The sequence below is a fragment of the Gymnoscopelus microlampas genome (assembly GCF_963454915.1).
Source record: "Gymnoscopelus microlampas genome assembly, chromosome: 16".
Lineage (NCBI taxonomy): Eukaryota > Metazoa > Chordata > Actinopteri > Myctophiformes > Myctophidae > Gymnoscopelus > Gymnoscopelus microlampas.
Genome location: NC_139953.1, coordinates 18,139,667 through 18,163,836, shown reverse-complemented (window position 1 = coordinate 18,163,836; position 24,170 = coordinate 18,139,667). Strand labels below are relative to the sequence as shown.

Here is a 24,170-nt window from a genome sequence, read left to right as displayed (position 1 = left end):
TAAATCATATTTTGGGAAAAGCGTTCGTCTCAACTGCCAATCAAAGTCACTACTGGCCAATCACAGCGCGTCTTTTCCGGGACTTGGACAGGTGACGTGACGGCACATGCGTTAAGGCTGATAACGGCCTACTAGAGCCCCCTGGTAGGCCAGTAGGGACCTACTGGACCATAGCTATGGAATGTAACGGTGATAACAGCCCCATTCATTTAGCCTCGCGTGGCCAGACTATATCACTGTGTGGATGAGTCTGGTGCTTCTATGAGGACGTTATTTTCCCCAAGGGGCGGGATACAGTCTCCCATATTTGAATACTGGGCCCTGATTGGTCACCCCAGACTTCGGGAGCAGGAAATCGATTCTCAACGGAGCGGTGCCAGACCCAGATCGCCGAGGGCAACTTTTCTTTGCACTGGCAGATTCGTCTGGTCCCAGGCTACCATTCAATGGGATGAGAACGTGAAGATCGGCTGAGCAGATTTGTGAAAAGGGGATCTTAACAATGTTTTACATTAAAAGTTAAACAATTTTCTCCAGAGAAGGGGTGTGATGGCACTTTGACTAGTAATTTGCTGCGAGTCCACACAAGCACGCGAGTGCGCGCACGCGCACACACACACACACACACACACACACACACACACACACACACACACACACACACACACACACACACACACACACACACACACACAGAGTACACATTGTAGTTTGTAGTTACCTCCATGTGTTGTAGAACAGCAGTGGGATGTTGAGACCTACAGTGAGCCACTCCTGAGCACACAGGAACATGACGCAGAACAGACCATGGATGGAATACTCTGGCAACACCAACTGATAGAGAACAGAGAGAGGGAGAGGGAGAACACAAGAAGAGGAAGAGAGAGAGAGAGAGAGAGAGAGATAAGGAACAGAGGAGGAGACGGAGAAGGGAATGGAGGAAGGGATGAGTAAGAGGAAAACAGTGAAGGAGAGAGGAAGAGGAGAAGTGGAGGAGAGATGAGTGGGGAGAAGGCAGGTTGGAAAATAACTGATTATTCAGATCAGCAAACTGAAAAAACAAATCTCATGATATCAAGAAGCAGAGAACAATGCATATTGATGACGAGCTCACTGACATCAGCATTGGACCATTTTCACAGTCGACATTTTGACATGTGACAGATGGTAAACACAGCTTGATAACATTCCTTGTGGGTATATTTCGTACAGTAGATGTTACTGTGTGCCAGGCCAGCATGAACAACTCCTGTGCATTTAACTTCATGCTGGCACCAGTGGGACTAAGTCACTGTTTTTCCAAGCAAGCAAGTTAACAGGTCCTCCTTAACTTCATGCTGGCACCAGTGGGACTAAGTCACTGTTTTTCCAAGCATCAAGTTAACAGGTCCTGCTTAACGCTCAGGCTCATGGGGTTGCAGCCCGGGGCACGAGGCTCCAAGGGGCACACACTCAACCTCCCGGCAGCGGCAATTAACTAAACTCTCCCCCGCCATCAGATGCCTTGTGCCTCGTTGCTGTATGTGTCGTGAATTAAACCAGCTCACAGAATGGATCCCGTGAGCAGCCCATATATTAAAAACTAGGTGGGAGTGAATTCAGTTAACTGCTGCCTCTTTTTGTTCTGACAGTCCTTTATAGTTTTATTTTCTCTACAACACCACCATCGCAGTGGCAGATAGTCCACTGTCAAAGAATTAAAATGGATAAGGCCTAATCATATCTATATAATGGTTTGCTCACGAGTCGGCAGCCAAATCAGTATGCATTAATTATACGAAAAGATCGCCCAGTCACTCCAGGACATATCAACGCGTTAAGAGGCATCAGCACTCTAATGAAGCGGTCGGACACTGCATTCTAATGCACATTCACACTCACAAAATTGGAGCTGTTCGCTAGAGCAGTTTAAAAACACATCTACAATAAGTTGCTCTTGACATCTGATGTTATTGCGAATTAACTTCTCATCTCAAAAGGAAAGAAGAGCTTCTGAGTGACAAAATTAATAGTTTTACTATTGTTGATCGTTGGTGTGCATGTGATGTAATAGGGGTTGTAGGAATTGTCTGAGCTGTCTGTGATTTCCTTTCCTTGTATTATATTATTTTATTAAAACTTGTACTGGCATCATTTAAAAGGTACTGTAAATGATGTTTTCTTCATTAAAGCAAGAGTTAAATAGCTCTATTATGCCCATGGTAATCATTGTTATAGATGATTTGTTCAGTAACATGGGTCTCGTTGCTCCAGCTCTTTAGCAAACAGAAAACACATTTTCAGGAAGGGATACCAATTTTATCCAAACAAGAATTGGAACGGCAAAACAATAAAATTGAAGCTGATAAATTATATTTGTGGGACTCTCTCCGGTATTTGTGGGGTTATCTCTCCTTACTGGATTAAATTGGTGTCCCACCTGAAAATGTATTTTCATTTTACTAAAGCGCTACAGAGATGGGGAGACCCCTATTACTGAACAAACAGTCTATACAGTACTATAGCAATTATTACAACATTATTAGAATATACAGCTTTAACCTTTTAACAACACCAACAACAAAACATTTTAGCTTTACCAAAAAATCACAGCACCTGTAATGTAACCAACATAATGTTATTAGATTGTAAAATAGACCTACACAGACTGCATCTGTCTGAATACTAAAACAAGACAGTGTTTCAGCACCATGGTGCTATCCATGGTGCTGAAACACGGTGTCTTGTTTGCTTCCGAGGTGGTGTGTGTGTGTGTGTGTGTGTGTGTGTGTGTGTGTGTGTGTGTGTGTGTGTGTGTGTGTGTGTGTGTGTGTGTGTGTGTGTGTGTGTGTGTGTGTGTGTATACTTATACTCATTATTAATGCATTTAAAGTGCTTGGAAATCTTTGAGAACTACTCAAACTACTACTACTACTACTATCAGCTCGCTCTTTTGTTCCCGGACTCTGTACCTCCTTTCCTCTCTTCAATGGTGCCAAAGCAAACATTGCTAACAGCAAAATACAATTGAAGTAGGCTAATTAAAACAAACACCTACTAGCACTAGCCTCGTAAACGGTTGCTAATTAAAATGTAGAACACATGAAAACATGAGAAAAAATATATATTTTTAACATGTACAGAGTATCTACGATCCAATATAAGGAGGAGTAAATTGGCCTGCATTGCCCCCGCGGGCACATATCCCATAGCCTGGAGGGACGGTGGGTCTGAGGTTATTAATTCACACAAATAACATAGCTGTCATTGGCCGATTTGAAAGATATTCAGGGATTGAGTTACTTCCCTGCTGACAAGAAATATGATGCTGATGGGTCTAGTTTGTCAGATTAGCTGTGGACAGATACACAATCCCCCCCCCCCCCCCCTGCAGCCACACCCTGGCTGCAGCACCAGCAGTGCTGTTGTAATCATAAACGGACATCGCTTCACATGATGCTTTGTAGGAAAGGACGTTTTATTTCTCTACAGATATATTTCCTCCTTTCCTCTCTCCTTGCATGGTTTCCATGGATCTCTCCATGCATCTTCGTGGTTACGACTTAAGACATAAGGCATGCAATTTAACCCCTTAAAACTGATAAACTAGGCATTATGTGTCATTTTAGATTTTAGCATTGGCTATTCAAAAATAGCACATATACAAGCTCACAGCGCATCACTTCGTGCTGTGAGCTTGTACATCTGCTATTTTTGATCATTTTTGAAATATCTTGTGTGTTTGAAAGATGTTGAATAATTTTGAATAACGAAAAGGTTTGAGAACTAATGATTTATAAGGCATTTGTAGAATCACCCTCAGGTCTTTTTTTATGAATTTTTAATTTATCTTATTTATTATTTCAATTTAGAGTAGCCAATCATTTTTTACCCCCCTTTTCTCCCCAATATAGTCGTTATGCCAATTAATTCCTCCCCACACACATTTCTGTGTTGTCACTGCTGTTGTATCCTACTGACTCACCTGCCAGTGAGGAGCCCCCAACAGGACGACGTAGACTAGAGCCTTCGTTCTACTTCTCCCGCCCAACACTCCCCGCTGACAGGTGCCGCCCCAGCCCTTAGGAGTACATGCAATGACCAAATTTCACCCTCCCCGCCCCCCCCCCCCTCCCCCCGAACACTGGCCAATTGGGTTCACATAGACGCCAGACAAAGGTGAATGCACCATGGGGATTCGACCCCTCAACCTCAACCAACCAACCAACAACCAACTCAGGTCTTAATCGGTTAAGAGACGTCCCAGGTGCATCCATGTGATGTATAGTTATTCTATTTATAGTGGCTCATAGGAATAGACTACATGACAACCAGAAATAGTTTGGTGACCACTGGAGAGACGGTTGACAGCCGGAATGTAGACGGGATCCGGGAGCAGTATGGGTTGACGCCCCAGCCTGTGTCTTCCGTGAGGAAGAAGCCCAACAAATCCACGGTGAGGCCTTTAAGGAGGGCCATTCAAGCAAGCCGCAAGTGGAGCCTGCAATACCACCACGGCCCAAGAAACCATCTCGCCAGAAGGAAATGTTTGGAACGGAGGGAGTCTGGTGCAACGCTCAGGTCCTGGACTTGGTGAGACGAAGGAGGAGCCTGGCCAGGAGACCACCCACAGAGCCTAGTCCCTCCACGTGGCAGAGCCTCTCCTCTCCCCAGTCCCGGCAGAGTAGTTCCGGAGAAGCGGATTGAGTGGCCCTGTCTTTCCCTAAGAGGACTGACCGTGGGTAGCTACTGGGACGTATAAGTCGGGGTTTGATCAACCCCAGCTGGCTCACCTGGGCAAGGGTGTATGTTGTTGCGAGACCAGAAACACCCGTCGACCCCAGGCTACAACACTGATGATACGTCCCAGGTGCATCCATGTGATGATTTTTCTTTATAGGGATGCACAATATGTAAGGAGCAGCATGAAGATACAAACTGACATCACAAACAGCAGTCCGGCACAGCAAGTGTCATGCTGCTGTTGCTGATTGTTTCAACTGGAAATGGAAATTGTTTTTTTTTATCAGTACCTAGTAGTCTCAAGTAAGGGATCATACTGTAGGTGTTCAAATCCAAGTTGAGTTGCATTTATTTTATGATGATCTTGACAAGTTGAGCCTGAAGTTGGCAAATTAAGCACTGATGTAGGACTCAAGTCAAAGTGACTCGAGTCCACACCTCCACCTGGCCCACACAAACAGAAATAAAACATGGTAATGTTTATTACCTTCTGCTGCATTAACCGTCTAAGGCTAAGCCACATGAAAATGTCTCCAGTGAAATATAAATAAACATAAATCAAACATATAAACTGAATAAATAGAAATAATTGGCAAATTCATTACAAAGCAAATGTAGAAACCAAGGAAGCTAAACAATGTAGAGCCAGTCAAGCTGAAGTGTACATCCTTCATATATTCATTGGATGATTGAATGATTAATAGAGAAGCCCAAAGAATTTTGAGCAAGAAATGTTAAACCCTATGAAAGGAGCAAGTTCACACGTTTGGTAACATGATGTGCCTGAGATACTGTCGAGGTGCTAGCTCCTAAAACCAGACTTCACGCCCACATTACGTCTCAGAAATGCTGAGGAAAGCCGTGGGCCGTTTCGTTCTGCTGCTCTGCTATTAGATGTGTTACATAATAATGTGCGAGTGCTGATGACTTAATTTGCTATTTTTGTGTCGGAGTTGGAATTGAGTTGAGCACGCCAGTTCCCTTGTTTCTTGCGAAAAAACAGACATATTAGGTTGGGAAAACAAAATGACCTTTGCATTTAAGATTAGTGTATTTGTCTTGTTGGTGTGCAAATATCTGTATCAATATATAAAGACACTTTTAATGGAATTGCATCTCCCCAGGGTTACTGAGGTAAAAGAGAATATACACATTAGCAACCGAATATACATACATGCACCATAAGCGGGGCAAAGTAGAGTGAATTATGTGCAGGAGATGTGCAAGAGAATTGACTCCACAAAAAATGAAACACTAGCTCCTCAGTTCAAGAGTTATGGGCCAAAACATGAAGTGGCATGGTATAGCGCCACCATGAGGCCGATTTGAACATTTAACTGGCCTACTGGGAGTGTGCATGCAAAGTTTTATGCCTATCAGTCGAGCAGACAGACACACCAAACCACCCACCCACCCCCACCCCCACCCCCACACACACACACACACACACACACACACACACACACACACAGTGTGATGTCAGAGCAGAGCTCCTGGTCAGCCCAGAGTTGCGTCAATGAGGGGGCAGAAACAGTGCCGGTCACGTGGTTCATGTAAACTCGAAATAGTGACAAACGCTCATAGACTCAAGTGTATTCCATAAACTTCCAGTTCAGGGCTTTGTCACTATTCGGCTCCTCCTGAGCCGCCATTCGACTGGCCTGATGAAGTGAACGGAGGTGACGCAACTCTCCTTATATGGCTCTGGGTCAGCCTATATAAGGTGTGATGCTGCCTACTTATGACATAAGGGATATAGGTATATCATATAGCCAGGAGGTGGAGACAGGGAAGGACAGAGCGTCAGTTTCAGAGAGAAAGTTAGAGGGGGAGAGAGAGTGGGAGAGAGAGTGAAAGAGAAAGGACAAATCTTCCTTCCCCCAACAATCTACACTCCATCTCCATCTAAAGTCCATCCAATGTATAGCAGCGGCTCTGACAATAAACTGTCGCTCGAGGAAGAAGTCAAACACAAATCTTCTCAGACTCAGATCTTCTGTTCTGAGTGTCCGCACGCCAGGAGGAGCCACAATGGGCTGTACAGCAAACTACTGCGCAATGGACAGATCCCCTCAGCAGCCTGTAAGAAAATAACCAGCCAGAGACAAAAAGGCACGGACAAACCAAGACCTTACATTCATCAACAGCCAGGAGAAGACGTAAATACACATCAGCTGACTTACACAAGAACGAAAACCCACATTTGTAATCAGTGTAACAATAGTTTCAGTCGCTTAGATTATCTAAAGATACACCAGCGTATCCACACTGGGGAAAAACCTTTCCACTGTAAACTGTGTAAAACGAATTTCAGTCGGTTAGATCATCTCAAGATACACTAGCGAATCCACACCGGAGAAAACCCTTACCACTGTAAACTGTGTGACAAGAGTTTCAGTGCCATAGGTAAACTACAGATACACCAGCGTATCCACACTGGGAAAAAACCTTTCCACTGTAAAACGTGTGACAAGAGTTTCAGTGAGTCAGGTGGCCTGAACAGACATCAGCGCATCCACACTGGGCAAAAACCTTTCCACTGTAACACGTGTGACAAGAGTTTCAGTCGGTTAGATCATCTCAAGACACATCAGCGTTTCCACACAGGAGAAAAACCTTTCCATTGTAAGCAGTGTGACAAGAGTTTCAGTAAGTCAGGTCTCCTGAAGAGACATCAGCGTCTCCATACAGGAGAAAAACCTTTCTACTGTAAACAATGTCACAAGAGTTTCAGTCGGATAGATCATCTCAAGATACACCGGTGTATCAAAACTACAACTGTCAAAAATGTCACAACAAACATGATCTGAAACAGTACCAGAGAAAAGAGAGAGAGAGAGAGAGAGAGAGAGAGAGAGAGAGAGAGAGAGAGAGAGAGAGAGAGAGAGAGAGAGAGACCTAGTGTCTGACAGGATACACAAACTGTCTTGACCGGTGCCAGTGTTTCACCAGAGCCAGTGGTGGTACTGGTAGACCTGGTTTCTACCACCACTGGTAGGCTACGGAAATAAGTCCAAGCTGGACTTAAGCCACGCCCAGACTATAGCCCTCGTTTATGTGGTATGCGCTCTTTCCGGGCGAGTCACTGGGGGCGCCTTTTTTGGGGGTGTGGATCTGGATCTGGGTGTGGATCTGAGAAAATGATAATGGTACACTCAGCCGAGCTGACCCCCCTCCGCAGGCCTTGCATGGTGATACAGTAGCACCCGTCATAATGCTCTGACTGGTAGCCCAAAAGAACAATCTCCTGGAAGGACCTGGCTGTGTCCTGGTGCGTGTTAATATTTTTCAGGGACCAGGTGGTGCTCCTCTGATACAAACATGTATACCCTATATCAGTGGTTTTCAACCTTTTTCATGCCAAGGATCCCTAAATTGATATACATTTGGCCGCGGACCCCCATCTGAAAATGTTTTGTGCCAGGGACCCCCAGAAGCAAAAATTTGAGTTACAAATGTTCGCTTTAAAAATGTATATTCAAATATATGCACACATTTTCAAGATTTTTCAAAAATAGCAGAGCTACAAGCTCATAGCGCGGCACTCGGTGCTGCGCTATGAGCTTGTAGATCTGCTATTTTTGAATAGCCAAAGCTAAGTGGTTAAAATGATTGTGACTCTATGTTAACTAATTTCCCTGGGGACCCCCTGGTACCCAGCCAAGGACCACTGGTAGTCGCCGGACCACTGGTTGAGAACCAATTCCCTACATAATCACAGTGTGTATATCCTACCCCTGTGCACCCAGCACCACGGACAGCAGCTGTGTCGCCCAACGCACGTCAACAAAGTTTTAGGTATAGGCTTCACTTTTTACTAGACTGAAAGAACGAGCCCAATCGATGGTCTTGAAGGGCGGAGCCAAACCCAGGCGCTGGATTCCAGCGCCTGGGTTTGGAGCACTCTGATTGGTTAGGAGATAACAAGGTCCTAAGACCAGCGTTCCTGCAAGGTTCTCCCAGGCTTTTTTTCTTTTGAAACAAAAAAAAAGTCATGGGTTTCCGAGGCTACTTTTTACTGACAGAGGAGACGGTCTCGTTGAGACCTAGGCATTTTGAGACAGGCAATACACAGAGAGAGAGAGAGAGAGAGAGAGAGAGAGAGAGAGAGAGAGAGAGAGAGAGAAAGGTAAGTGTACATATCAAGTCATAGAAGTTGATTGGCTGATGATAAAAATATAACTGGCACAAGGAATTAAAAATAGGACGTAACATATTACAGAGACTTTTGAGTGACAGACATTCCTTCTTCAGAATGACATGTGGTGCCAGACCGGAGACATCATGCCTCCTGCGCATGTTACACTGCATGTACTGTACATTAACCGCCCGACTGGTGCATTCCCCATGGGTGCTCGCTGCTCGGCTTTCTCCGTGGGTGCTCGGGCTCCCAGCTTTTACAGGAGTTTTATAGCTACTAGTCTAACAGCCTACTTCAAAAGAAAGGCAGACACGGGGCCCTATTTTGCGTGGCTTCGTATACCTTATGACTAATTATTAATGTTTAATTATTTTGAAAAACATTTTTAAAATAGTGAAAGTAGCCGATCTACAGAGACATGTTGTGAGCTTGTAGATTTGCTATTTTCACAAAAAAAAGGAATAATCCAAATAATAAAAAAAATACGTAATGAGATTAGTCATAAGGCATAAGACGCCGAGCATAATAGGATCCACTGAGTTTTAATTAAAATGATTTATTTTGCTCCTACGCAGAAAAAAAGTCGAGTTCTCTGTCCCTAGGAAAAATATCTCAGCCTTCGCTCTTTAGTGAGATGTGATTGTCACAGAATTGGCTTATAAGGATTGATTTGCACGATTCAAGAGTGAACTGAAATGCATCTCGGCGGTTAAGACTGTGTGCTAAATAATCATTGTATCTGTGGTGCTGATATCTCATCGCCTGTCAACACATTGTATATTGCTGCTTCCAATATCATTTGAGAACACTCTGACCTAACATAGATCAATTTCCTCCGTAATAATGGGACTAAATTAATTGACATTTATCTTGAAATCGATTTGAATGGAATGAATAATTGATCCAGTAGGAAGAGTGATTAAGTGTTTGTTTGTTATAGAAGTTTTTACACTACAGTCGCCAAGCACACTTGGAACACATTTTCATCCAATCATAATGCATGATTGAAGCTAATTATTGTATGAAACACAATGCCACACTACACGACAGCAAAATTGGAGTGATATGGCATTACATCATGACTGCTCTCTCACCGTTCTTCACTCAAACATGACAACCATCATCATTAGCATTCGAATGTGAGTGTAGCCTATATTTACTTACCCATAGTAAATCTGCCTAGTGTATGCATTCCAAGTGGCAACATGCCTCCATCCAGATTGCGTGGAGCTTAGCTTCACAATGAGAAACACACAGAGATGGCAGGGTCCCATCAGTCATTACCATAATGAATTTAGACCAGCCCTCCCAAACACGGTTATCTCCAGGCCATAGGAATCACTATGATTTCACTCTCATCTTTCATGCTCCTTTCTTGACACATCATCAGACAAACAAGCCAAGTGTGTTTACTCATTGGTCTGTAAAAGCAATAGAAACATTTGGAAGATGTTTAAAGGAAGGAACAGGAATTTGGCAAATCTCTCTCTCTCTCTCTCTCTCTCTCTCTCTCTCTCTCTCTCTGAACAGACTACAAAGATAAAATAAATATTTACTTCATCACATGACCTATTTGCTTGACAAAAATGTCTTTTCAACTGAAAGTTTGAAGAGCGGCTGTGGACGGCTGTGGACTTATAATATATATATATATATATATATATATATATATATATATATATATATATATATATATTATATATATATAGGCAGCCAGTTTCATTCAATCTATATATTTTTCACACAGTGGCCATTGCTAAAGTATGCTAAAGTATTATCTGATTGTGTAAAAAACTATTATCTGCACAAGATTTTTACCAGGTGCTCGAAGAGCGCCTGGTCTACAGACAGGCTGGGACATCGTCCGACACCTAAGCGACACCTAAGTAGGGTTGGGTACCGAAATACGGTTCCAAGTAGGAACCGATAAAGAAATGGTCGGTACCGGGTACCCATAAAAAATATGTAATTTCGGTTCTGCATATCGGTTCCTAGATGCGCTAAAAGCCGCTCAAACAAAGGCGTTTAGAAGTCCTACACAAACAGCACAATCTGAGCAAAAATCACAAATCCGGTAAAACACCATTGTATGGAGATGTATACATCAGTAGCGTCTCTCTGTATGGAGGAGTAGAGCTGCTGCTTCTCTCCGGGCGCACTCAGCCACATTCCTCCCCGCATCGCCCCCCCTCCCCTCACTCTGAACTGAAGTAGTAAGGGAAGGAATAGCCTGCCCTGCAAACTTTGTATCCAAGATTTGCTCTTGAAAACTAGAATCCACATGTCAGAGGGTGTAACGTTAGTTGGAAAACCAGCGCTAGTTAAGAACTCGCGCAGGGCAAAATAATTAACACCAGCTGTGAACGCTTCTGTTTGATTGTGTGTGTGTGTGTGTGTGTGTGTGTGTGTGTGTGTGTGTGTGTGTGTGTGTGTGTGTGTGTGTGTGTGTGTGTGTGTCTTTCAAAAATGAAACTGACTTCTTCAAAAGGAAGGAATGGCAGACCTAATATTATTAATGCATTTTGGCTGTGTGTGCAATAATGCAATTGCAGACATTATAATGCCCTTTGCTAGGCTATTCAATATTTGTTTTAATTTCTTGAATATGGCAGGGTATGTTTTGAGGCATATTGTATTTTATTACTACACAATAGTAAATCAATAATTCTACACAATAAATAAATATGTTTTAAATAACTGATCTCAATATGGACCAATTATAGTTATGATAAGTTTTGCCATAATCATGTGCCTCTACAACAGAGGCACAGCCATGGCAGCAATGGTACAAAAAAACGTTAAAAAATGTATATATACATATTTTTTAAATCAATAATTTCCGGCTATTCGGTTTTCGGCCAAGTGTTTCCTGTATTCGGTATTCGGTTTCGGCCAAGAATTTTCCATTCGGTGCATCTCTATTAAATAAACATTTTACCTTATTTTTTTACCATTTTGGAACCGAAATATGGAATCGATAGGAACCGGATCCGATAAGCAGAACCGGAACCGGAACCGGACTCGTAAAAATCCTAACGATACCCATCCCTACACCTAAGTGACACCTATTTGTCATTGGCTGTCCTTCACTCCTTTAAGCCAATGGCGACACGAATGGGGAGACTAAGCGACACCTATTTGTCATTGGCTGTCCTGGCTGTCCTTCACTCCTTTAAGCCAATGGCGACACGAATGGGGAGACGGCCCGCCCCCCGCAGTAACCGTGCTCCGCTCCCCTCATTCACACGCAGACAGTGCAAGTTTTACTGCAGCCTCAGGCAGGAGGGTTAGCCTAAATGCTAGCGTGCTTCATTAGACCTAGTTTGGCTATTAAGTTATTATTTGGCCATGTTCACACTGACTTCAATCTTCGCTATTGTTGGGAAGACCCGTGTGCTGTCAAAAAATGTTGCCACCACTTATATAAAAAACATTATTAGCGTTTAGCGTCGCTGTTTGGCGAGAGAAACAAGCAATCCGAAAAACAAGTAATCAGGTCTATGAAAACAATCACACACACACACACACACACACACACACACACACACACACACACACACACACACACACACACACACACACACACACACACACACACACACACACACACACACACACAGCACCTGGTAGAATATGACTTTTGTCATTTCGTTCTTGTTTTTTCATAAGTTGAAAATGTAAGTGAATCACATCACATGACATCAAGCACAAACATGACTTCTATTAGGTTTGCTGACCCTTCATATGCTATTAGCTAATTCTACTGTATTCACGAAGCATACACCCCTCGCAGTTCATGTATATTTAAAGGTCTACAGTACTGTATGTGCTGAAACGTCATGGTCCCATTCTTACGCAGCTGAACATGTACAGTATATGCGCTTGTAGAGAGGCAGCATTCTGGATACATTATTTACATGCCTACTTGCCTCTTAATAACGGAAAAACATATGTTCAATGAAGAGCACTTCAACAGCAGGAGACAAGGAAAACTGCTGCTCAGACAAAAACTAAATATAACCAGTGGTATGGGCTTACACACAAACGCGGTATGGCATTTGCACACAACACACAAGCGCGCGCGTACTGTGCATGCATGGATGCAAAGTTGCAAATTGTATGCATGAATGCGCACGGATTATAACACACATGGAATGTACAGACACACAGGTGTGCATGTACTGTATGTGTGTGTGTGCACATGCACTTTCCACTACATTCAAAGCGGCCCACCGTGTAGATGCACAGACCCTCCTTTCTCAGCACGCATGGAAAAAAGGCTCATTAAAAAACAAATAGTCACGCTAAGCTTCACTTTCCCCCCTCTCCATCAAATCCCCATTGCACATCATTTAAAACCATTCAAACCAAAGCACAACGCACAACATTGTCTGCCACTTGAACGTGCAAATCAACTACAGTATGCTGCATTGCAAAGTACATACATCATCATGCAAATGCAGCCAACTTTCAGCAGTGAAAACATGCTTCCCTAGTAGACTATAAGAGGTCTGTGAGACCAGACAACTGGTGTAAATCCATGTACAAAATACATGCTGGTGTACTTGATGAGACGAACCAAATAAACTATTCATACATTATGCCACTGCTGTGTCGTTGGATGGCAGGTTTGTAATCTCACAGCACAGTATGAACACAGATGGGTGAATATTTAAGTAAATCCTGGTGGACTGCCTGGTTCACTTCCAGATACTATGCTTATTATTATTATATGATTTTTTTTTCATAAATATTATCAAATGAAAGCCTCACTATGTAACCTTTTTATGAAAAATACAATGTGTATGGTATAGTACAGTATGTTCATACAATATAACTTATGCAATTGGTGTCGTTGTATTTTGTCTCCCTGCTCTTCTATTGAGACATTTAGATCGTGTCAAAGGTCATGTCTCACCTAGACTAATTTCTCAAGAACAGATCCATCGCTGCGCTTGAATCTGTCGGGAGCCGTGTTGAGAACCCATGCACATTGGCTACAAGTGGGCGTGCCATCAGATCAGGAAGCAGGCCGCGCTTTACCCAATCAAATGTAGTGGGCGGGATTTACGTGTGTGTGTCTCGTTCCCCACTGGAAACAAACCAAAACTCATTTAACAATAGCGTCCTCAGAGCAGACAAAACCACGGAAAGTTAGTAACATTTTAACTTGCTCTTTCATCATAGAAACAAGTGGGCTTATAATCAAAACAATCCATGTTCTTTGGGAGAAATGGTGTTAGTGTTCCGTGGAGAAATATTGTTAGTGGGAATAAAAACATAGTCGCACCACCGGAAGTGGAAGGTTGAAGGCAGACCAAAACCCCGGTTTCCCTGAGCACGGGTCCTCCGTACAGCTCCGCCCAGAGCCAAATGAATAAGTGAAAAACAGCAGAATTTCAAGAGGTTATACCGTCTAGCAAAACCAAAGTACATTTAGTAAGTGTATGATGGTCTGTCAGAAGCCTGCTATCCCACACATAATAAGAATATTGGTCCGATTCAATGTGTTGTTTAATGTCTGAAATAAAATAAACAAATGCAAGTCAGATGACTAAATTAACCTGTGTACCATCATCCATAAAGTACATTTTGGCAAATTCCACAGGATTTTATTTTTGAATTATTGGTTGCTTTGCTTGCACACGAACACACACACACACACACACACACACACACACACACACACACACACACACACACACACACACACACACACACACACACACACACACACACACACACACACACACACACACACACACAGGCAGAAGAGAACATAACAAACAACTGTCAAAAAGGAATGCAAATCAAACGGTTATTGTTAAACTGAACAGGGCTCTGCTGGCGACCTTTCACTTACAAAACTTCTCTTTTCATCTGGAATGTTCATATGCATACAGTCTGATGTTCTGTGTGTGTGTGTGTGTGTGTGTGTGTGTGTGTGTGTGTGTGTGTGTGTGTGTGTGTGTGTGTGTGTGTGTGTGTGTGTGTGTGTGTGTGTGTGTGTGTGAATTTCCATGCAAATGGATAGCAAACGTTGTTTTTTACTCCTAATTGCAAATTGTCTCCTGCAAACAACTCCTGCAGCTTTGTGTATGTCTGTGTGGTGTGCATGCAATGCATGCATATATTCATGTGCTAGTATTTGTGTATAGTGTGTGTGTTCAGAAAGGGGCCCATCTGGGCGGTGCACGGCTGGGACTGGAGATCTGTTTCTGGGGCTGGCGTGCCCGGAGGCCTCCCTTTCACCCATCTGATGCATCCAGAGGCCTTTGTACCGCTATCTCCTTACAACGGTTCATTCATGTGGGAACTCATCTCTTGCCTTACAGAGCTATTACCTCTGTCCCATGGCACACTGTTCCAGTCACTACTGTGGACGATCTCCATCCCTCTCCACAGCTGCCGACATACTGCGTTCTATCATTATGTACTGCCTGAATGCACACATTCTGTAGATGTGTAATGAATGAAATAAATGTTTCATTTTCTATTTTGCAGATGGTGATTTTTTTGTCACGTCGTGATGGCGATCGGTTGTCTGTCTGTCCAAACCGTAGGTCCCAAACAAGAAAACTATGGGCTGAAATGCCACGGAATAATGAACTGCATTAAGACCACACACCTGTTCCTCTAGTGTCACCCGTTGGCAAAACATTTCCACTTGTATACGATACCTCAAAATCGAATCGACGGATTGCCATGAAACTTGTGTGCATTCATATATTATATGAATTATATTCATATAAGGCCTTGAGGGGGAGAAGACAGCTGACCTATGTACTATAGACCATCTCAAGAGGGACAACGGACTCACAACCACAGAGGAGCTGAACTCCTGCATAGCGGATGCATGGGGACAGCTGGAGGAAGAGGACACTTTTTTATTACTCGTGATGTTGCCACTACCCAGGCGGCCCCGACAGGAAGAAGAAGCTGTTTAAAATTAATTTGTTGTTTGTTCCACCTCAGCCCTACACCGAGAGAACAGTGTGTACAACAAGTACAAATATGTCATTTCTTTCCTTACGTTTACTTCTTTTTCATCCTTATTCTACCATATTTTAATGTGTGTATTTAAGCTTCCTTGAACTCTGGAAAGGCACTATAAGAAAATCGAATTACAGTAACACTTAATTAGTATTATAATTAATAATCTCAGCTGGACCACAGGAAAGGACAGTGTAACAGTGTAAACAGAAGATTTAATGAAGTAATTGTGGAAAACCAATCACTATAATATTTCCAGTTGCCTAGCTCCTCCAATGTATTGGTTGTTCTGAATAGTCCCTGAAAAGGACCAGCTAGCGTGCATTTCTTCATCCTGGCCTTTATCTCCCTTTTTTGAAGGGACCTTCTCCTCAACAAGCCTTGGTGCAAGGAAGGTAATGTGTCTTATGAAAAAGTGCACATAGACATACAAAGCAGACAGATAAAACAGCAGTTATTTGAATTGCTCAAGGTATTCTGCATTCACGCTCCATTGTGCATCAGTTTTATGTTTCAAACTCCACAGAAACCTATTGAACCAGTCCAGATGATAATGATATAGATAATACTGTAGAGAACAACCTGCTTCCCAATCTCATCCCACTACACTTATTATTCCATATACAAACTAGAAAGATTGCACTCACAGTGCATACCTCTGCCAAAACGATATCAATCAGGAACACTCATGCCATAGATTTAACAATTTTCATCAACAAATGGAATATACAGTTGTTATACTTGTCGCTGATGGCTCCGCTCTTAAAATAATCCATGAAATAGCCAGCAGCATAGCTAAATCAGGGAGCACGATGCAGAAACCTCACCATGGGTATACAAGAGCGGGCCCAAAGCAAGACATTGAATTTCAGATTAACCTTTGAGCCATGCAAGACTCTGAACTTGACTTGCAGCAGCAGCAGCAGCAGCAGCAGCAGCAGCAGCAGCAGCAGCAGCAGCAGCGTGTGGCAGCAATGGTGTAGTACAAGGGGTCAGTGTAAGAGGCAGCCATTTTTAAATGAGCCGCCTTTTGTGAGAATGGGCTGTGATTGGTAGGTATATGTGGTTAATTAGTAGATTACTTATTCAATCAAGCAGGTTGACAGCTGAGACGTATGACTATTCGGTGGTTCAGACGTGACGTTGCGCCCCGCTAGAATAACTTCCGGGTCCCAGTGTGTATTTTCCCAATATGCGCAGTGCTGTGTCCCTCGCTCTTTTAACAGATCTGAGACTAAAATAACGAGTAAAGTGTCATTCTACCGCTTTCCTGGCAACGACAAAAATAATTTACATCTATTTACATCTATATATAAATATATATATATAAATAAATAAAATACAAATATAAATATATATATTAGCCTACTTTTTACTGTCTATGATATTAGCATTAAGACCCTTATTAACCCTCAATGGTTCATTTCTGAAAAATGAGGTTATTGTAAAAGGATTTACGGGTTCCAACCTGTTTGTTTACAATGAAGAGTGGACGGCGCTGGTGCCTTTTGGACCCGGACGTGACGTCGGACTACAAAATGACGTCAGACTTAAAAACCGTGTGTGTGTGTGTGTGTGTGCGTGCATATATATGTGTGTGTGTGTACACACACACACACACACACACACACACACACACACACACACACACACACACACACACACACACACACACACACACACACACACACACACACACACACACACACAGAGCATCAAAGCTTCATTTCCATAAGCCAACAGCAACTAACACCTTCAGCTTTCATCTCTTCTCTCACCCACCTGAAGTGAAGACCCAACATTATTGTGAAACTCTGAGTTAAATGAATAGTCCACATTTGATTGTGTAGCACCATCATTTTCTCCACTTTTCACATCCTAAACATTAGTCAGTCATGAATGTCTGTGACAGTGATGAAGTTACACCACTGGTGGCCCTGGATGCTGGTTGGCCTAACTAAAAATTAACTAGCCCCTCCAGGCTATAGGATGTGGTCTATCCTACTTCCAACATTTTCTTATGATTTGTAGGGCTCTAGTGTGAGTATTTCACTTGCATTTTCCCCTAAAAACTTTTCTGCAAAGAAAAATTATGTATGAGCACAGTGTGCGAGTAAGGATTATTACAACCAACCATAATCTTTTCAATCCAAATTAAAAGAGAATTTGTTTAATTATTGTCTATCTGGACAGTCTGGAGTGAGTGAGTGAGTGAGAGAGAGAGTGAGTGAGTGAGACAGATAAATAAATCACAAGCTCCACTTGCGTCTGTGGAACACACTCAAAGAGCAAAAGAATGTCGCAATTGATAAGATGACATACATCTATTTATTCATAATGGTGGATATAGCTCCTGTAGTGAGTTTTGATCATCTGGGTTTCATACACTATTGTACATGGTCCAGCCATATACTAGATTTTGACCTACAGTAGTCTTTCCATCTAATTAACTTCAGATCTAGAGGCAAACCTCAAACCTCAACTGCAAATCATTTTACACTGACTTGATAGTGTAAATGAGGGGAACCGGTTGCCCACGCGCTCCCTTTCAGAAGTGGTTCCTTGACAGGGTGGGCACAGCGCCGCCTAAAAGCACTCCAAGTCCAATTAGTTAAGGGGCCACAGAGCCCCGAGCTCACTCACAGCTCAACAGAAGCACGACAGGTTTTCAAATTGTGACTTTTCAGGCAGCAGACACTATGCCACCTCATCCCATCCCCCACCCCCGAAGAATGAGAGGTGAACACACATGGTCACCCGGAGGCACCGAGAAGTAATAATGGAAATGGAATATGAGAGAGAGGGGCAGAGGGAGAAAGTTGAGATGGAGAGAAAACACAAGAGACAGAGAGAGACAGAGAGAGACAGAGAGAGAGAGAGAGAGAGAGAGAGAGAGAGAGAGAGAGAGAGAGAGAGAGAGAGAGAGAGAGAGAGAGAGAGAGGGGGAAGAGAAGGTGAGAGAGAGTATGCAATCAGTCATTCCTTGACTCAGAGCTCCGGGAAAACTCTTTGCGCTGACTCATGGGGTTGACCCACCTGGTCAGGCAAGTTGATGAGGGGTGCAATACGTTAGTCCGACAGACCGTTCCTCCGACAGCGCATGCCTCCGACGTTTACCATACTAACCCTATACCTAACCCGAACCCTAACCCTAACCGCACGCGGATGCCACGTAGTCGGAGAAATGGGATGTCGGATTAACGTATGCCTCCCGTTGATGAGCAGCCGCCAATTAGCTCAGCACAACAGCAATCAGGCCATGGCTCGCAATGGGAAACAGTGACTATAAACCTTGACACATGGATTTAAAAAGGGCCATACTACCGCCATACATGTTATTGTCTATTCACAGCTTCGGCAAGGTATCATACTTTAACACTGAATAATTGAGTCAGCATTGACAAAACATCATTGCATGATTAATAATTCATGGTTGACCACCACCAAATAAAATAAAATAAAAAATTAAGAAATGAAGAGAACATTTTACATAGAACATCTAGTCAATATACTTTACTGCACAAGCCTCCCACCCAGAAAGCCAACCTACAGCCCTTTTCTTCTCTGAGATCTCTCTCATGTAACATAAACAAAATACAGTACAATGCACTCTCCCTTCCCTGCCTGGTTCATTTTGTGTCCTTTCTTAATCTGTATGGAGCTGGGATTCCCATTTTAGCTGCAGCAAATCTTCTCCGCTGCCGGAGATCAAAAAAGCCTAGCTCGCCAATTACTGTCTCTCCCCACTTCAGAACAGGCTACTGTAATTAAGCGCTGCAAAAAATAATTATACTTATTTTACGCCCGTTAAAAGATACTTATTCCTCCGAGATCCTGAAGCACGGATGGCATAATCAGGAGGCATCTGTTACTAGGTCGAACAAGTAACTGTTCCACAACGAAGTAAAATTATGAAGTAATTTTATATGAGGTTGTGTTGTCAGTTTTTTTTTTTTGATACTTGGATTCCAGAAAATTGGGGACAGCGATGGTATATGGCCAAAAGATTAGAGGGTGCATTTGTAGTTGGGAGGGTCCTTCATTCCCTGTACCGTAAATAAGCAACACTCACCCGTCCCTCAATACCCACTGCTGAAGTGCCCTTGGGCAAGGCACTTTAACCCGCAACTTCTCCACGTGCTCAGTGGCCAACAGTATAAGGGTACGGTCCCACCCCTCGCCCCCCAAAACTGGCTCCATTTTCTGCTCATTCGTTCCGCATAGATGATTCATCCACCGACTCCAGAAAAGCGTGTCTGACCATACCAGTCAGATGATGGTCGCTGCAAACATATCTATCTATCTGCATAATTGCAAAAATAATACTGGCATCTAATGTACTTAAAGTAGCAAAAGTTAAAGTATTCATCATTATGCAGAAGGTCCCATTTCACAAGTTTGTGTATAAAATCCTTTATGTATGTTTTGTAATAATAATCAAAATCTAGAAAGTAACTAGTAAATAAAGTTTTCAAATCATTGTAGTGGAGTAAAAGTATAATATTTGCCTCTGAGATGTAGTAGAGTAGAAGTAAAATTATATAAAATTGGAAATACTCCAGTAAAGTAAAAAATACCCTCACAATTGTACTTACAGTACAGTACTTGAGAAACTGTACTTAGTTACTATCCACCACTGATAACAGCTGTGACCTGAAGGTTGGACTACATGGTGAGAATACCAGATGGGTGCTGACCTGCGATCTGTTGTTTATGAATGCAGCCGATGACCTGTGTCAAGTCATATTATCCACTCTGTCTCTCCGGCAGTAAGGTCAAGTCAACAAACGAAAGCAAAACAAAAACATTGTGTAATTTTAAAGTCGGTCTGTTTCTCTTTCTATCCCTGGAGAGCTGCCGGTGTGGATGCATGCAGTCAGTCTTCACCTGCCGGCTGTGAAATCTTACAGAGTATAGCTGTCATTCACCGCAGCGGGTTCAAAGAGGGTTTCGGTTTGCGCTGCAACATCAAAGCACCCGCTCATTCAGCTTAAATACGCAGAGCTTCAAACAGCATTCAGCAGTGCTACTAAAAGATATACGTACCCTCTCACACAGGGGCACGCACACCTGGTCTGCAAATGTAAATGAAAGTCTTCCTCACTGTCTTCCTCAACCCCAGTACTTGAGTCAAAGGATAGATACTCCTAGTCACTGTGGTCAGTGAAAGTTGCTCAGTCAAATGTGTACTTTAGTTAACTCATTAACCGCCAGAGTAAAACATCATCTATAGCTGCCCTTGCCAGCGATTCAGAGCGTTTTCAATAACCTTCACTAAAATCATAGGAAAAAAATCCACAGATCACTTTAAAAGACGTAGCCCAGTCTTGTAGAATCGGGGGGGGGGGGGACAAACGTGACAATCCGTTCCATAGTTATTGGCAGTTGAATGTAAGTTGTTTTCGCCGACAAAACAACAGAAAGCAGAGAAAAGGGCATTTTCCCCAATCCATTAGAATGGAAGTGAACGTGGCTGGGATCACGTGATTTCCTGCTTCACTGGATCGCCTCGCAATCTGTGGAACCAAGTCAAACAAAATGTATTGCCTCAACTCCTACAATTCCAAGTGCTTGTCAGGGTGGGGGGTCCTCAGTTCAAATATGATTATTTTGGGGGGTCACGGGCCTGAAAAGGTTGAGAACCACTGGTGTAGACCAGTGGTGGTATTTTCTTTGAGTATAGGCCTAATAGGCTGCTGCTACAGTAGTACTGCATGAACAGCTCCAGGCCACACAGGGGGGCGTGGTGCAGTCAGTGTAAAAAGGTCACATTTTAGAGGCATCACAAATGAGCAATATTACCTTCAGCCAGGAAGGCCATGGAGATTATGAGAAACTGGGACAAACGTAATATCGTCTCTGTCGGGTGGGAAACCTTGTATGTCCGAAATAAAATAGCCGATCTACAAGCTCAGAGCTTGTAGATCTAATATTTTCACTAATTCTGTGCAACACTCTTGCATGACAAAGTAGGGTATTAATTTACGGAAAAAATATAAAAAGTTGAAATATGGAGATACAGGGTTTCTGCCCGACAGCAACGATATGGAAGACTGAACACATGAATAAATCATATAAGGGGTGGTCTGAGGAGACAGACTAGCTCTGTTTGACTATAATGGGTATTGTAGATCAGTGGTTCTCAAAGAGGGGTCCGGGGAGTCCCCAGCTAAATGAGTTAATATAGCATCAAAATCAGTTTAACCACTTTAATCCTATATATGACAGCTATTTGAAAACAGCCAATCTACAAGCTCACAACGCGCCACGATGAAACGCGTTGTGAGCTTGTAAATCTTCAATGTTGTAAAAGAAATCACACCCAGTGTGAAGTGGGCGGTGTGTGGTCATCACAACATGACTCACTTTAAAAAAAGGATAAATGACTTTTTTAAAAGTCCATACTGCTATTCATAGGGCTGCACATGTGTCATGTGTTTCGCTAGCCAATCACAGTCCTGAATTTGCAAAGTTAGCCAATCACATTACAGTTAGTGGTGATGACACTAGCTGTAATGTGATTGGCTGATATGAAAAAAGTATCGATTTGCATTAACAATGGAAGGGTAAGGGGGTACACAAATGTTTTGGTCGGTGTCCAAAACTCACTTATAGGGGGCGGCTACACCGCCCCAAAAAGACACATTTTTTATAAGACAAATCTTCTATGAGGGCCTATCTGGTCTACAATCCACATACAGCAAAGGTGTCAACACATAGGCTGGTGAAATTCATCAAAAAGAATACTGTGGAACAACAAACACAAACTGATGATTATTATGAGACAGAAGTCCAGGAATACACAAACAGCAAGCCTATAAATGGAAGTGATGCCGAGTTACAGCAGATGGAAGGGAACATAGAGAATCAAAGCCTAGAAGAAAATGATGAACAGGCAGATGCAGATGGGTCACAAAATGGTGAAATTACAGAAACTGTAGCTCAAGATGAGGACAAAGACAGTGCAGATCCAAAACCTAGTCATAGCCAAAACAACGCTACCCAAGAAGAGAAAAGAAAACCCACAAATACTTAAGAGGATAACATATCAGACCTTGAGGACAATGAAAGCCATATTCAACATGAAATACCTGGGTAAAATATATTTCTTGGGCATAAAGTTTGAACAAAAGAAAGAGGAAATTAAAATGAATTTAAAAAAAGGTACGTCTTAAAAATGCTTGACAGGTTTGGAATGTCAGACTGCAATGCTAGATTTACCCCATGTGAGCAAAAAGTAGAGTGTGTCAGCAATGACGAAGACAACAGCAATAAGCTTGTGAACCCGAGAGAATACCGTGAGATAGTAGACAGTCTGATTTATGCCATGACTTGCAACAGACCAGATATTAGCTGGATTGTCAGTAAGCTGTCACAAACAAAAGCTGTCACAAAAGTCCAAAAGCAGATAACTTGGTGGCTGCTAGACACGTTTTGAGATACCTAAAAGGTACTATCTACGAGTTAAATATAATATTGTTAGATATGTTTCCTATTTCACAACTTTCCGCAAATTTCGCAACTTCCCACAATTTCACCGCATACAATTGCAAAAAAACCCGCATATTTCATCGCAAAATCAAGGATTTTATCCTGCATAATCAAGAGTTTTAGCCCGCATAATGAAGGATTTTTGCCCGCGTTTTTCTGGAGGGTCTAGTTTGTGACAGGACTGCACTGAGCAGAGGAACATGGTGTACCCATTGCTGCCAAAACTTGGGCTCAGTTCTCAGCTAATGGAGGCATTAGGATTTAACAACATTAGCACATCTCTGACACAGACAGACAGACAGACAGACAGACAGACAGACAGACAGACAGACAGACAGACAGACAGACAGACAGACAGACAGACAGACAGACAGACAGACAGACAGACAGACAGACAGACAGACACACACACACACACACACACACACACACCTCACTACGTTCTCAATCTGTCTGCCCTCATCTCCTCTTTCTTTGCATTTCACTCCTTCCTCCAGTCTCTCCCACATACAGTGCAAAAGCTGTGCATGTACACTCATATGTTCTCTCTCTCTTTCTCTCTGTGATACAGATAAATGTATACTAATTCTAGTCTCTCTCTGTTCTCTATTCCTCTGACCCCACTTCTCTCCCCTCCTCTCTCTCTCACTGTCTCTCCCTCCTTCCTACACTGTCTCTCCCTGTACACCCCCCGCCCCCCCTCCTCCTCTGCACATGGACTCTCAGATACAGTGACAAGCTAATGAGTCCCTCCATCCTCTTCCTCTCATGGATTCCATCCACTCTAGGCCTGCCTCTCCACACTGCTTGATTATACCCTTCA

General features: G+C 42.9%; 1 protein-coding gene across 2 annotated transcripts in view; it reads right to left on the bottom strand.

Moving 5' to 3' along the window:
* cnih3 (cornichon family AMPA receptor auxiliary protein 3) overlaps window positions 1-24,170 on the bottom strand; it is a gene marked incomplete at both ends in the record, with an annotated part of 89,310 nt that overhangs the window by 12,982 nt on the left and 52,158 nt on the right. For both annotated transcript variants that reach the window (XM_084081970.1, XM_084081971.1), the window contains one exon: window positions 722-834. In XM_084081970.1, coding sequence (XP_083938096.1) covers window positions 722-834 — 113 coding nt within the window. The remainder of the gene's footprint in view (window positions 1-721; window positions 835-24,170) is intronic.